The sequence below is a fragment of the Scleropages formosus genome, chromosome 13 (genome assembly GCF_900964775.1).
Source record: "Scleropages formosus chromosome 13, fSclFor1.1, whole genome shotgun sequence".
Classification (NCBI taxonomy): Eukaryota; Metazoa; Chordata; class Actinopteri; order Osteoglossiformes; family Osteoglossidae; genus Scleropages; species Scleropages formosus.
The window spans coordinates 19,112,414-19,127,109 of record NC_041818.1 but is presented as its reverse complement, the minus strand read 5'-3'; the positions used below and the strand labels follow the sequence as shown (position 1 = coordinate 19,127,109).

Sequence of the window (14,696 nt, the reverse complement as noted above, 5' to 3'; positions counted from 1 at the left end):
AGGGGTTGAGGTGAGAGAAGAGAGGGGTTGAGGTGGATGGCGCTGGTGTGTGGGCTACAGTTTGTTGCTGCATGCTTGTCTTGTCCATCTCTTAAGATTCTGGATTTCTTTGTTATTATTGCCTGTGTTATAGTGGGCTGGGAAAAGGAAGAATAAAGGAAGGAATAATAAAAAGTCCCCCAAAGCCACCCATAATTTCTCCCTGTCTGGTCACTATGAACGTGGCATCACCTGGTGTGCTACAGAGGGTTGACAATATTAACATAAGGTTCATGCCTCAGAGGTGGTCCAAAAATGAACAAACTGATGTTTCCATGATAAATATCTTTTTTTCATATAACTGATTGCTTAGCTCAGTGCTGTTTGTACCCCTATTTCCTTCACCATTCACAGATACTTCCCCATGCCTTTGTCCCTGCCCTTGAGCAGTACAGCAGATGCCAGTAAGCCAACTGTGAAATGACAGGCCACCACAGATCACATCATCTTGGATATCACCTTCTGCACGGTGCCTCCAGCTCCAAGCTCAGCTGCAACACGATTATCTGCCCGGTTTCGTTGCAATTACCTTAGCCTGCGAATCCTAAAGACAAGAAGGCCATCCTAAAACTAGTCCTTTTTCCTGCCTTCTGTTGGTGTCAACCGAGGATCTGAAAGACCTAAATGTGCATCAGGGGGCTGAGCACCCGGCATTCTGCTCTGCCCTCCTTTGTCACCCATGGGGCTCATGGAAGTCAGATACAGGAAGATACCACTTGTGCTTTAACAAACGCTTCCTCAGTCAGCGTTCTTGCTTTGTGTGAAAAAGACACTGATTTTCTGCTCTGGAAATAACATGCCACACCCTTGTGAGGGGTTTCAGAAGAACGAAACTCTGCATTCATCACCCACCTATAGGGCTTTTCTTCCACCGTCTGCATTATTACTGACACAGCTTCATTTGTGTCTTCGTTTGCTTCAGCATTAGTAAAATCTTGCAAAACAGCAATGTTATTATGTATTATTAGTAGTGCAATATTCTGCATCATCTGAATTAGGAAGAGAAATAAAAATTGAATACCCAGCATGTTAATCCCACGTTAGGACGCCAGGTGGCGCGTTCATATGAGTTGTGCGGGGAGGTGACAGCTTTCAGCACCTCTACCCCGTTGTCAGGTCTGAAGTGATGCCAGTACATTACATTTACATTACATTTACTTATTTAGCAGATGCTTTTCTCCAAAGTGACTTTCAGTGAACTCTGTGTAGTGTTATCAGCCCACACACCTTATTCACCGCGGTGACTTACACTGCTAGATACACTACTTACACTGGGTCACTCATCCATACATCAGTGGAACACACTCTCTCTGTCAGTCACACACTATGGGGTGAACCCGACCAGCATGTCTTTGGACTGTGATGTCTTTGTAGTCATCCCCCATAAAGGGCTGCAGATGCATCATCTGCAGCCCTTTATGGGGAATGAGCAGGGAAAGTAGGATCTGGGACTGGACTCGTATTCCAAAACGAATCTCTTATTTTATATTTTAGGTTTTAAGTTTCATTGAACAGCGGGTGGCGTAATGGTTACAGCCATTGCCTTGCAATTGAAAGACCCAGGTTGAAATCCCTGCTTCTGCTCCAGAACCCTAGATCAAGGTCCTTACTCAAAATTGAGTAAACAGTATAAATTACCCAGCAGTATAAACCAGTAAATAATTGTTAGTAGTTTAGCATACACTGTCAGCCTTTTTGGACAACACCGTTAGCCAAATTAATAAATAATACAAATAACAATGGCAAGTATTTCAACAACAGGGGGGTGCGGTGGCGCAGTGGGTTGGTCCTGGTCCTGCTCTTCGGTGGGTTTGGGGTTTGGATCCCGCTTGGGGTGCCCTGCGACGGACTGGCGTCCCGTCCTGGGTGTGTCCCCTCCCCCTCTGGCCTTACGCCCTGTGTTGCCAGGTTAGGCTCTGGCTCCCCGTGACCCTGTGTAGGACAAGCGGTTCAGACAATGACATGACATGACACGTATTTCAACAAACAGGGCAACAGCATCATTCATAATTGTGTTTAAATTTTTTCAACTCAATTGAATGATTGTGGAATGTGAACACTACCATAAAAAATAAGGAAAGTGCAACAAATGTATATATTTCATAATTCAACCTTTGTGAATATTACTTTCCCCACTGTGCTTCTGCGTTACATTTAATTTGAAAGTGTTCATAATCTCTCGGCGATTTTAAAAGTATTTTTTTAATCACAAACTATGTTGTCGGATTTGACTCCAAATCCCTTCATCCTTTGTGACAGGGCCTTTGCACGCCGCTTTCCCATTGGCTAACAAAGCGGAAGTGATATTTGGGAGAAGGACTGCGTATTCAGGTAGGAATGACTGAGCAAGTCCGGTGTGTTTTAAATGTTTTATTTTTTCCAGCAGTTTGTTTTATACATAGTATTTCGTGTATTTCTACCTCAAATTTACAGCCATTTCCACTCATATAATTCTAGGCTAATATAATTCATTTTAAAGACAGGCTCCTCATAGGTTTTGTTAGCTTACCGCTAGTACTAGTCTTCCCGATGACACACTGAATATTCTTAAATTACGTGACTAGTTAAACATTTTGCCAGAAGATAACTTGCTTGGAGCTCAAGGAGTAGGTGAACATTATATTGTTAGTTAAAAGAACATAATGTCAAGCATCGAAATGTAACATGAACCAATAACAACCAATCTGGTCGTGGTTAAAAGACTTCCGAGTTAATTAATGTAATAAAAATAAAAATTTAAAACAGTGCTCCTGATCTCAAGCATTTCTAGGCTATTTAGGGGCGCCGAGGCACGTGCTTCGAGGATCTCGCGCCACGCGAGGACGTGCTCTCGAGACGTACGTACCTCACTGAGCAGTTCTTTAAAATGACGAGATCTTCTTCGCATTATTTAATGAACGACACACTCGTATTAACTATTATTTTTGAAAGGGAACATTTATCGCCAGTTTTCCGGCGTTGGCAAACTTGAACACGATGAATTACTGTTATGTTATACTTAGCGAACGAATCGAATGTTATGCATTGGTGAGGAGAACTTCCAAATTATTTTATAAAGCGTTCTGTTTCCTTTACTTAAAAAAAGGAAACAAAACGCTTTAATAATAATTAATAATTAATTAAAAGTTTTAGTTAATGAAACAAATAAGTAGTGCTGAAGTGCACGCTTTAAAATTATGTATAACATAAAATCCTGTAATAATATAATAATACACAGCTGATACAGAATAAAAGGTAATACATTTGATGTAATAATATATAGTGGTGTATTATCACAGTGATATAGGTCTGTATCCATAATTTCTTATATCCCTCTGCTGATATAAGGGAATTTTAGCTTTAGTATTGTGATTTTTAATGTAACGGGAAGGGGAATAACTTAAGGCGCAACATTTATTTATTCATTTACGTTTAAACATGCTTTAGGCTTTCAGAGAAGAAGCAGCTGGTTAATTTTTTCCATTTCAGTTACTTTATGTTGATGAATGCACTATGCTTGTGTTTGGCCTTGCGTACAAAGCGTTCCCAATGGAGTCTGCCGTTGGAGGCAGGGACGTGGGGGTGCTTTCTGAGGCGCTCGATGACACCCTGGTACTTCGTGAGGAGCGCCAACATCCTGACACAGGGCCACGTGGCGTCCGATCTGCAGCCGCCGGGGACACAGAGCAGGAAGAGGACTTCTTTGACTGTCAGGAGACAATGGAGGGCCATGGAGAGCGAACAGAGGAGGACAGGGAACCCAGCAGGAGGGAGTGCAAGGAAAGGCGACAGGGTGTATATGGAGGACAGGAACCTGAGCTCTTGAGGGGGACAGGCGAGGATACGAGAGAGGAAGAAAAAGATCAAGGGGACCACGTGGTCAGAGAGGGGGAGGAAGAGCCGGACAGCTGGGTCGAATGCCCTGAGGACAAACAGGAGGTTTTGGCCAAAGATGACAAAGAAGACCTTGAGCTTAAGGAGGAGGTGGCCCTTGAATTTGATGACGAGTACCTGCGTGACCTGGAGAAAGACCTGAGCCAGGAGGAGAAGGAGGTCAGCAAGATTATGTTTTCCTTACTTATAATCATTGATTGCAATTGGCCATTGTGTTTTGTGCTATAGCTGTCTCGAGGGGAAAATTATAACAAAGTGTGAATGTGGAAAAACCTGATAAGTACTCCCCACATGTTTTCAAAAACAGGACTGAAAATGTTATAAAAACCAGCTGTTACAATAATAAAAACAGTGTACACTGAGCTTTGGATTTGTTCTTCAGAGCAGAAAAGTGGAGAGCCTAAAACTGAAGGAGATCGGGAATGGACAGTTCAAGAAAGGAGGTAGGCCATGTTTGCTGGCAGAGTTCATGTGTTGACATGTGTCTGGTTTTCTTGTACATGAAGTAGTAGTGTGTGTCTCTATGAATTTGTCTGTCTATTGCGTTTGTGTGTGAAGCTGAATTTTGTGGTAGTCTGTCTGTGGATGAAATTGACGTGGCTCACTGTGCCTCACGTTTAATCCACTCCTGTACGCAGAGCACTCAGAGGCAGAGGAGTCATATACAGCTGCACTGAGAGCATGTCCCGTGTGTTACACCAAAGAGAGATCGATCCTTTTCTCCAACCGTGCAGCTGCTCGCCTCCATATGGTGAATATTTAACCTTGTATCTCAAGTGCTGTTTGTCGGGTTTTTCTGTTTTTTTTTTTTTTAAAATCTGTTGCTATAACCTTCTGTTGTTTGTGGACCATTAAAACATTAACCCTAATGAAGGAGGATTGAAGTAAAAATAAACATCTTCAGAAAGGCCCATAAATATTTAAATCAGGAGTAATTAGGTTTTATGTATCAGTTCTGTGTGCTACATATCAAGTCCCAAACATTTCCAACAGTAGCAGTATACAGTACAATACCCTATGACACCCTTTAGCAGCATGCGACTCAATTCTTTTGCCCTTGTATGGCACTAAGGTAGCAATGGCCACTCCATGTCTTTTTCTGCTCTTTCAGGATAAGAAAGAAAATGCAATTGCTGACTGCACTAAAGGTAAGTAGATTAAGTAACTTTGCTCTGCCATCTCCTTGTGGTGAAATGTTGGATCAGCTCTGCATCAAAATGAAACCAGCTATTTTGTCTGGAAACAAACCTTTTTACGAGAAAACCAGATTTTTTTTATTATTATTATTCCTCAGGTCACCAACAAAATTTGCAGTCCTCCAACAGCTATGGCAAATTTAGCATGAAAATTGCCATTTTTAAAAAAAAAAAAAAAAAGTTCCTTGATAAAATCATATGAGCAGATTTATTTTTCTTTATTCAAACTCTGGTCTTACTATTGCGACTAATATAGATGATGATTAAAAAAAATCTGTGTGAAATATGGCAGCTTTTCTACACAACCAACACATCACAGTTTTGGGGAATATCTGAACGTAGTCCACATCTCAGCTCTTCATCTGGGTTGATGGAACCAGAATTGGAGGTCTTTAGTGTCTTGTTTAAAAAAAAAAAAAAAAAATTAGAGTCACATCAAACCACACACTGACAATAACTGGGGGGGGATTGATGCCCTCAGTGTTAGAGGGGCTAAGTTGTAGATGGTGGTCAGTTGTCCATATGGAGGTGTTAACAAGGCATGTTGCAATTCAGGAGGATATATCTGAGGGTAATGTTTCCATAGCAGTGATATGAGAGGTGAAGAGAAGCAATGGTTGGGGACAGCTGGTAGCGTAGTGGTTAGCACTGCTGCTTTTAGAGCCAAAGTTCACAGGTTTAATCCCCATCCCTGGCTGTAGTACCCTTGAGCAAGGTACTGAAACTAAATTGCTCCAGTGAAATTACCCAGCTGTATAAATGGGTAGCTAATTGTAAGTTACTTTGGCGAAAAGCATCGGCTAAATGAATAAATGTAAACGATTAAGCCAATGAGAGCAGTATAGTTGGAGAAAAGTAAGGAGGTCCAGCCATGTGGAGCTTCTTTTGAGAGAGACTGAGAGACAGAAAGCTGAATCAGTTGGAAACATTTTCCTGATAGGTAAGAGTAAAAGCATATTAGTGATCCCAAGCTGTTCTAGTGAGATAAAGGGAGATCTGGTGGTTGATGTTGGAAGGTGTTTCAGAGACTTCAGGACGAATGAGAAGTGACAATCAGGTGGCAGCTGTAGCAGACTCTAGCAGAAGAACTTCTGACATTGCAGAGGGGGCAGTCTCAATAGAATGACTAATGCTGAATCCAAAATGGTGTCCATTGAGAAGATCATTCTAGGCAAGGAATGCAGATAACTTGATATTATAAGATTCATTCAGCTATTTCGAAAAGGAAATGAAAGCAGGAGACTGGTCTTTAATCATGGGATGTTCTTTAACAATAGTGAGACATGCAGTTTGAAGGCAGATGGGAAGCAGCCAGAGGATAGTTAGAAACTACATATAGATTAAATAAAAGGGATAAGCTGCAGACAAATAGTCTGTAAAAGAGGAGAAGGAATGGGGTCAAGAGGGCACGTGGTGCTTTGGTTAGAGTGCCGAATGTCAGAGATGTCGATTAGAGAGAGGGATTTCAGCGCAGAGAACATGACCTTTCTCTGCGTCTTCCCGTGGTGAGGAGGTAATGAGTACATAAATTGAAAATTTTCATTTGGGATCATTGCCGAGGAGCGCCAACATCCTGACACAGTTTTCCTCATTTCCACTGCTTCCTCAGTTTGCCTCATGTGACAATTGGCACGCATATTGCTGACCAGTGTGTATTTTACTGCACGTAATTTATCACATTTATCAGGTCTTTTTTTTCCAAATGTGTGTTATACTATAATCAATACAGAAATGTATTAATTTTGGTAATAAAAAAGGCATTTGTTTCACAAAACTCTCAAAATGTCTGCATGGTGAATGAGGTTGTAGAAATGCCATTTGGATGCCTCTTTGTTCCCCAGCCATCGAACTGAACCCTGACTACATACGTGCCATCCTGAGAAGGGCTGAACTCTATGAGAAGACTGACAAGCTGGATGAAGCACTAGAGGACTATCAGCTGGTGATGGAGAAGGACCCCAGTGTCCAGCAGGCCAGGGAGGCCTGCATGGTCAGTGTCAACCACCCAGATACATCTATGCCTGACATCAATTTGCTACCCTGCAGCAGGTGTTTCTTTGAGCCTGCAGGTCGTGCTGGCCATGGGTCCTAATGTACAGCTAAAGAACATAGTATTATACTCAGAGCGATGGACATAGCAAATTACAGTGGCAGGCACATGCAAAATAGCAGTTTAACACCCATTCCTGTTAGAAAGCCAATGGCCATCCACTGAATACCTCAACCTATATACCAAGCACCTACTCTGAATTACATTGGATATATTCAGCTGTGCGCAGTACCACACAGTGATGAATTCACCAAATCCTCTTTGAGATTAAATCTTTTCCTTCTAGGGTGAAAACCATGTCTCCGGCTGTGGATGCAAGTGTTTTTGCTCCGCCAACTCTGATTGCTGTGCTGTGTTGTTGAGAGAGCTTTCATTTGTATAACTGCGTGGGGAGTGGGTTATGCAAGACCATTCCTTCCTGTTTAGCACAGAATGTGCAGGAACATGGTGAGGGTTGTATGATGTTTTGCTCCTCTCCCCCTTTGATGTGATGTCTGAAAACAAACCCATCATCTCCATTAAATTGTAAAGCTCTCTCTTATTTTTTTCCCTACTCCCAAGAAACAGCTGCTTAAATGTCAGTGACAGGCTTAGGTTTTTTTTTTTCTTTCTGTGAACAGGAGAGATGCATTAATGAGTTTCCCTTAGGGAGCTATGTAGTAGGTTTGTTTATTTCTTGTAGTATTTTGCTTTGTAGTGTTCTTCAATACTGAGTTGTATAGTCAGTTCTCAGTTAGGAATATGGAGGGTTAAGTACATCCACATTCTAACAGCCATGTCATTGTCTGTCATTGTGTATCTGGCAAAATTACAAACCATTGAATGGCCTCACCACCAGCACAGTTCTTAGGGGGTTATTTTTACTCAATCCCTTTTATATTTAACTAGTGTTGGTTCTGTGTGCAAACAGGTTTAGAGATGCTTCCACCAGGGTGTGCATGCAAAGCTGGCAATTTCAACACAGATGCTCTGGAATTGCTCCAGTTAAAGGGGGAGGGTAACAAGAACCTCATAAATTGGTTCTAGTGTTTGTTGTAAACTAGGTGGTAGAATGCAAATAGTACAACTGCCTTTGAGCAGCTGTAGCAGGGCATAAGTGTGAATGATGCAGGAAGAGAACTAGAATTCCAGGCACTGATCCATTTGGCAGCTTCCTCAAGCAGATTTCAAATGATTTCTTTGCTGAATGAAGCAACTGCTGAAGCTCAGAAATTATATGACTGCTTCAAATGCACAGTGGATCAGATCTTACACTGATGGATAAAAAAAACTGACCTGTTCTTGTCATTATAGCAAAGCACTCCATGCTTATCTGGCATTGTTACCAAGCTTTTGAAACTATCTCATGAACGTGGCAATAATTCTTTTTCATGCTCTGCATGTTTATTTGATTTGTTGTTTTTAAGTCAAGGTATATGCAAGTCTTTGGTGGATATTTACTTATGCATTCTTTTATTTAGTGTGCTACCTTGGTCCATAGGTTACAGATAGCATGCAAAAAATATCTTGTGTGTAGATGAGCTCTGATGTTGTCAAGACAACCTGGGCGCTGCACGAACCCCTGTCCTTGAAATTCTCTTTTCAAGCTGTGAAAGGGAAGAAACGGAGAGAGGGAAAACTAGAGAATAAAAAACGAACAAGAAAAACCTGGGGTGGGTGAAAGTGAGAGTATCATTTTCTTGTGAAGGAGAATTGCCTTATATCCCACTGGAGAGGGAGAGCATGTGAGAAAAGGGGTCAGGTGGCCTCGACCTGCATGAGTTGGAAAGGCTGCCACAGCAGACAGGAGACAAGTCATTAAATACTCAGTTACATGCCGTCGGCCTCTGCTTCAAGGCCCGGCCACTTCTAACAATTCCACACATCTGATTTATTCTTCTCCCCTCCTCACAGCGCCTCCCCCAGCAGATCCAGGAGCGGAACGAAAAGCTGAAGGAGGAGATGTTAGGTATGTGGTTTTTTGTTTTATTTTTTAAATCATTGTTTTCATTACTTGCATTACTATGCTGTCATTCCTGGTGCTGAGTCCTCATGTGACATTGCAGATCAGATCCACATGCTCTAGACTGTACCTGCAAGTCCCCAAAGAAATCTTAAATAGTGCAGTACACATTCTCAATAGACTGGCATCCTTATATCCTTACGTCTCCATCGGCAAGCTTTTTTTTTTCCACCTGTCTCTGGCTTCTGTCTTGTACGCAATATCCTTTCTGGCCCGTTTTGTGAATTTCCTGTTGCTGTTAAACAGACAGAAAATGTAGACCCAGTGGCAGCTGGTAGTATGATGGTTTAAAGACATGGACATATAATGTTAGAATAGCTGGTTCAGCTCCCAAGAGGGACCCTGCTTTAGTACTCTTCAGATGTATTTTGTGACCTTAAAAAGTTCTATCCAAATTACTAGTCAAAAGGTTGAGTACACCTAGACAACACTTGTGTGGGACAAATTGGACAGAACAGTGAAAACAAACTAATCCACAAGTGCCTTACATCATGGGGAACTGCTGCAGAAGAGCTGGGAAGCAAAGCAGGAAGCTGACTTGTCAAGTGTACTGAAACTTTTGACTGGTTCTATATAAAGACTATTATATATAGCGTAATATTAAAGCTGGGACTTCGTTCTTTATGACACATAGTTTCCTCAGTCCTGAGACATAGGAGCACAGTACTCAGTAACCTGAACAGTCCAGGGTTGTATGTCTGTACACCACTAGCCTAATGCTGTCTCCCCAAGTCACACCCTGTTCTCAAGCTCTGTCCACTTAAGCCCCATCATCATCATTATTCCTCGCAGCAGTCTGACCCACATTTTCCCTGCTGTCCAAAGTGATGAATAGCATCCAACTGTCCTGCAGGGTGGAGAATCCTTTGCAGGACTGAGTCTGTTTCTCCAGCCACTGTGAATAGCTGACTCACCACAGTGGTGATTCAAGAGAAGGACAGGTCTCCAGTCCTCACTCTCTCCCTGGCTGATGTGGGCCAGAAGCTAAAAAGCCAGTGATGCATTGACATTTACCCTCAGATTTGCATTACATTTACACCTGCTCTTCAGACACCTCAATAAATGTCACCCACATTAGCTCAAATCCTGTAATTATGTTCTTGAAGGAATTTGTTTGCATTTGAAAAGGAATAAGAATGTCAACACACTGACAAAAATATACTTTTCCGTGAGTTTCAAAACATTGTAATTAATGTCTTCAACTTGACTGGCTTAGTCATCTCTTTTGCCCTAAATTCTTAGTGTCCATATTTTTTAAATGAGACTAGTGGGCTCCTTAAGGTCCAGGTAAGAGAATCATCTCCTGTTGTAATGCACTTGAGCAAGGTACGTACTTTAAATTCCTCCACTAAAAGTAATACAAAAGAAATATAAATCAGTCAGTATGCTTATTGGTGAAATGTAGCAGAAAGTGATGGTAGCTTACTCTGCACCACCCCCATTCCCTGCAATGAGCTCAGTTGTTTGGACTGGTGAGTGGTGATGTCATGAGGGATCGGGTGACAAAGGATGAAACTATTGAACACAGCTGACAAAGGACCTCCTTGCTCCAAAAGCAGGGCCTAAACTAGATGCCAAATGTGACTGAGCTGCGGTTACACGGTTCCAGCTGCTGCTTTCCTCAGTGACTTTACACATTTATGGTTTGACGGCTGATGAACTTCATAAATAATGGAGTGTGCCAGCAAGGGAAGAAAGAGGATGGGGGTGGTGAGGGAAGGTTTAACGAACAGTGAAAACCAATGTGTAAAATGAGTATAGTGCCAATGCAGCATTTTTCATTGGTCATCTTGCCTCCATCAGTCTTCTCAATCTGCAAAACCTACAGTAGATTAAAATAGTTCATTTACTTCAGCAAGCATAACTAGGTGTATTAAGCAGCTTTTCAGATACACACAGAGTCTGAAACCACTCATCCCAAGCGGGGTCGTGGCGAACTGGAGCCTAACCCGGCAACTCCGGGCACAAGACTGGAGAGGTAGGGAACACACCCCGGACAGGATGCCAGTCCATCGCAAGGCACCCCAAGCAGGGCTTGAACCTTGTTGACTTTTGATGGGTCTCGCAGAACGTAACCGGGGACCACCTGTACTTTAACATTTTAAGTTGCTATGGAAAAAAGCATCAGCCAAATAAATAAATGTAAATGTAGCAGTGCCTTTTTGATTTGAACCTGCAACCTGAAGTTGGTCAAAGATAACCCTGGTTTTTACCCTGGTAATGATTCAAGTGCATTGGTTGCTCATGACATCACTCCCCCTCTTCAAAGTCTGCTTGGTTTTTGCTACAAGATCATTTCCACTCATCATCCTTGTGCTCTTTTTAGCTCTAGGTTCAGAATGGTGTGCCAGGAGATGGTGATCAGCTTCATGGATAGACAAAGGGGCTTGAGGAATTTAGCAAATTTGATATCACTTTTTATATGATTAGTCAGTATTAGTGATGGGGCAGCAGGCTGCTTCCATCTGGTTTCTTGTCAAACTCATACATTGACCGACAGGATCGAGTGCAACTGGAAATTACCATGTGATGGGAGGGAGCTGCAGCTGCTTAGCAACATTTCCTATCGATTTGACTGCAGCTTAAGCGTGGAGCGCAATGGAGGGAAAAAGTCTTTGCACAGGCTGTGCTAATTATGTCTCAGATAGCTATGAGAAGCAGATGTACAGTTGATGTCTGTTTGGGGAAAAAAGCATAGCTTTGCATTATTAGTGACAAAGAGTTTTGTTGGAGCGCTGTTACATGGTCCTTAAACTGAAGCTAGTCCTTCAGCATTCTGTGATTTTTTTTTTTTTTTTTTTTAACCCTTGAATCATTTTCCCCATAAAACAGGAGTTTTATCCACCTGTAAAATTGAGCTGCTTTGTGTAATCTGAGAACACCTTTGGAAGCTCTATAAAAGCTTTGCTGGAATTCTAGTACATGTATCCTAGCAAAGGGAGGCTGCTGCTCCTGCCGTCTCACTTGAGCTCATCTCTTTCACATCTTAAATGTGCTAATTGGAGTCTCAGTGCGCTTACTGGCTCACACGTATATGTAACTCTGTTTTCTGATCAGGGTTCTTGGATGTTACTGTGTTGTTTATATAAAAAAAAAAAAAAAACACAGTTGTGCTTCTTTTATTGCACATTCTATTCTGTAGACCTTTAGAAAATTGGTGCTTTTTTTGGTCTGGTCATTAAAAAGTAATCCAGGGTCATTTGAAATAATGATCATGTTCAACTACATTTAGTGAAATCAGGCCATTAAATGAATGGTTCATACTGTAGTCTTGTCTGAAATTTATGCAGACTTTGTTTATCCTTGTTTTTTCATAATTCATCAGTGCTTTGGCTCTTGAAACCTCTTGTTGGAGTTTCTTCATGTGTCTCTGTTTTTCATGCAGGAAAACTAAAGGATTTAGGCAACATGTTTCTGCGACCATTTGGCCTCTCCACCAACAACTTCCAGGTCACACAGGACCCTAACAGCGGATCATATTCCATTAATTTTGTCCAGAATGCCACCAACAACAACAACAGATAACCCAGGATGTGGCCTCTCAGTAGCCCCATCCCCCTCATCTAATTTCCATTCAGCACGACCAGAGACTCTCACTAAAGAATACTTCTCCTGCCAGTGTTCTGCTCTGCAACGGTAAGCAGGGCTGAGCAGTCCCAGCCCTTGGGGGCCACAGGGTCCACCATCTGGCTTGGGCAATCAGTACCTTCACCATATAAAAACTCAAGAGGCTTTTAGTGAAAAGCACATAAGGAAACTTACACAACTGGAGTTTCACATTTCTGCTTCATGTCATCATGCCTGCATTCTGTTGTAATGTGTAAATATGCTGCTGTACAATAAACAACAAAAATGAGAAAAATTGTGATGATATGATTTAGAGTATGAAAAATGGAGGTTCAGGCTGAGAGGTAAAACTAGTTTTCAGCATAAATATAAATGCGCTGAAATTTCTGTAAAGATTTTGACAAGGACATTTTAGGATGCATTTAAACTCAAATTTAGCACTCAATGTTTATATCCTTCCTCTGTAATTAAATGCTCAGATTAAAGTGTTAGATTAATCACTGTTCATTCATTTTTTTTCCCATACAGGTTTGTCTTGCAGTGTTAATCCTATATAAAAAAAATTCTGAGCAATTTTACTTGTACAGTATGTAGCTTAGGGAAATATTCCATAAAACTGGAAAAGGTTTGGCAGTCTCAGTAGCTTTGGGAGACTTATTTGGACAGGTAGCTGCTAGTACTAGTTGCTGTGTACACAAAGTTGCTGGGAAGCATGTGCCAGTTGTCTTTAGGCAAACAGAGCCCAGGTAAATATAAATTTTGACTGTGAGCTTGAGTGTGCTGAATCACACATTCTTACCAGCAAATTGTTTTCATTATTTTCATGTTAGCAGAATTTTCCTTGTATATATCCAGTACACAATGTTAAGTAAAGGCAGTTAATACATTTTGCTGATGCTTTTCTGCAAAGCAACTTACGAGGATATTTACATTTATTGACCTGTTTAGACAGTGGAATAATTTTTACTGTATCGATTTAGGATAAGTACCGTGATCAGAGGCACACAGTTGAAGAATTAAACCTGGTCTTTCAAATCCAAGGCAGCTACTCTAACCAGTACATTAGTTACTACCTGTTTTGAATTGGATAGTTTTAAGCTGGGGTTCGCTTTGTACTGCCTGTGAAGTGTCTTTGGGGTGTATTCTGGTTTTGGGGTTATTCATGGTGTGAATACTCATTTGCATTGCGGTGCACAGTGTACCATAAGCTCCTGCAAGGCCCTTACCTCTCAGTGAAGCATTGGTATCACCATATGCTCCCCCCAGTAGGTGCAACCCTAACCCCCCCATTGTGCATGTACTAATGACAAACAAAGGCAAAAAAAGAAATGTTTTGTTTCCAAAGTGGTTGTAAAATACAAAGATAGCGAGGCTACAAGAACTAACAAGCTAACGAGCTGTCGTTGGATTAGCCAACAAAAGTGCTCCAGTTGTTCTGAAACATGCCGTTATGTACCAGACACAGCTGCAGTTCTTGGCTTGTGTCCTTGTTTCCGTGTCCTTGTGACTCTCACTGCAGTCTCCTCCCTCCCAGAAGGCACGGGGTCCAGCTCAGCTTGTACCAGGCCAGCATCGTATGTCGTTGCGCTGCAGCCACTGGGACTTCTTGATAAATGACAACGTTTGTATGTGTACTTGCGTGTTGGCAAGAGTTGCTTTTTTCAGCCTTTGTACATGTATGGCTAGATAGGGTCACCCTCCTGTTACTTTGGAAACAGTATATAGCTCACGGCCGTGGTGCCCCACAGTGCACTGTTGCTGGTGTTACACAGAATGTGGTGATGCGTGCTAAACAGAGCTGCAGGGTTGTATGGAATCAAGAGCGTCTTGAGACACCGAGTTCGTGTCTTCCTGCATTTAGTCAGCGTCTGTAAGGGTTTTCTAGACATTTAAACGGCATTACTGGGGCGCTCTTACGACTCTTTCAGGGTTGCATTAATAGAAGCTCAAAAATGGCGGTTAGATTTTT

At 41.8% G+C, this 14,696-nt stretch overlaps 1 protein-coding gene across 1 annotated transcript; it reads left to right on the top strand.

The window, feature by feature from the left end:
* Positions 1-2,329: 2,329 nt before the first annotated feature.
* ttc1 (tetratricopeptide repeat domain 1) lies at positions 2,330-13,160 on the top strand. Its single transcript, XM_018756307.2, has 8 exons — positions 2,330-2,370; positions 3,560-4,071; positions 4,295-4,355; positions 4,551-4,663; positions 5,024-5,060; positions 6,950-7,098; positions 9,052-9,106; positions 12,546-13,160. The coding sequence occupies exons 2-8, from the start codon at positions 3,568-3,570 to the stop codon at positions 12,683-12,685; spliced, it is 1,059 nt and encodes a 352-aa protein (XP_018611823.1). The 5' UTR covers positions 2,330-2,370; positions 3,560-3,567; the 3' UTR covers positions 12,686-13,160.
* The last annotated feature ends 1,536 nt before the right edge of the window (positions 13,161-14,696 follow it).

What these genes read in the sequence shown, in the direction of transcription:
- ttc1 (XM_018756307.2), top strand. Translation starts at nt 3,568, where the DNA reads ATGGAGTCTGCCGTTGGAGGCAGGGACGTGGGGGTGCTTTCTGAGGCG. An exon ending in AATTGCTGACTGCACTAAAG is followed by an intron (nt 5,061 to 6,949) that starts GTAAGTAGATTA and finishes TTTGTTCCCCAG; the next exon opens with CCATCGAACTGAACCCTGAC. An exon ending in AGGCCAGGGAGGCCTGCATG is followed by an intron (nt 7,099 to 9,051) that starts GTCAGTGTCAAC and finishes CCCTCCTCACAG; the next exon opens with CGCCTCCCCCAGCAGATCCA.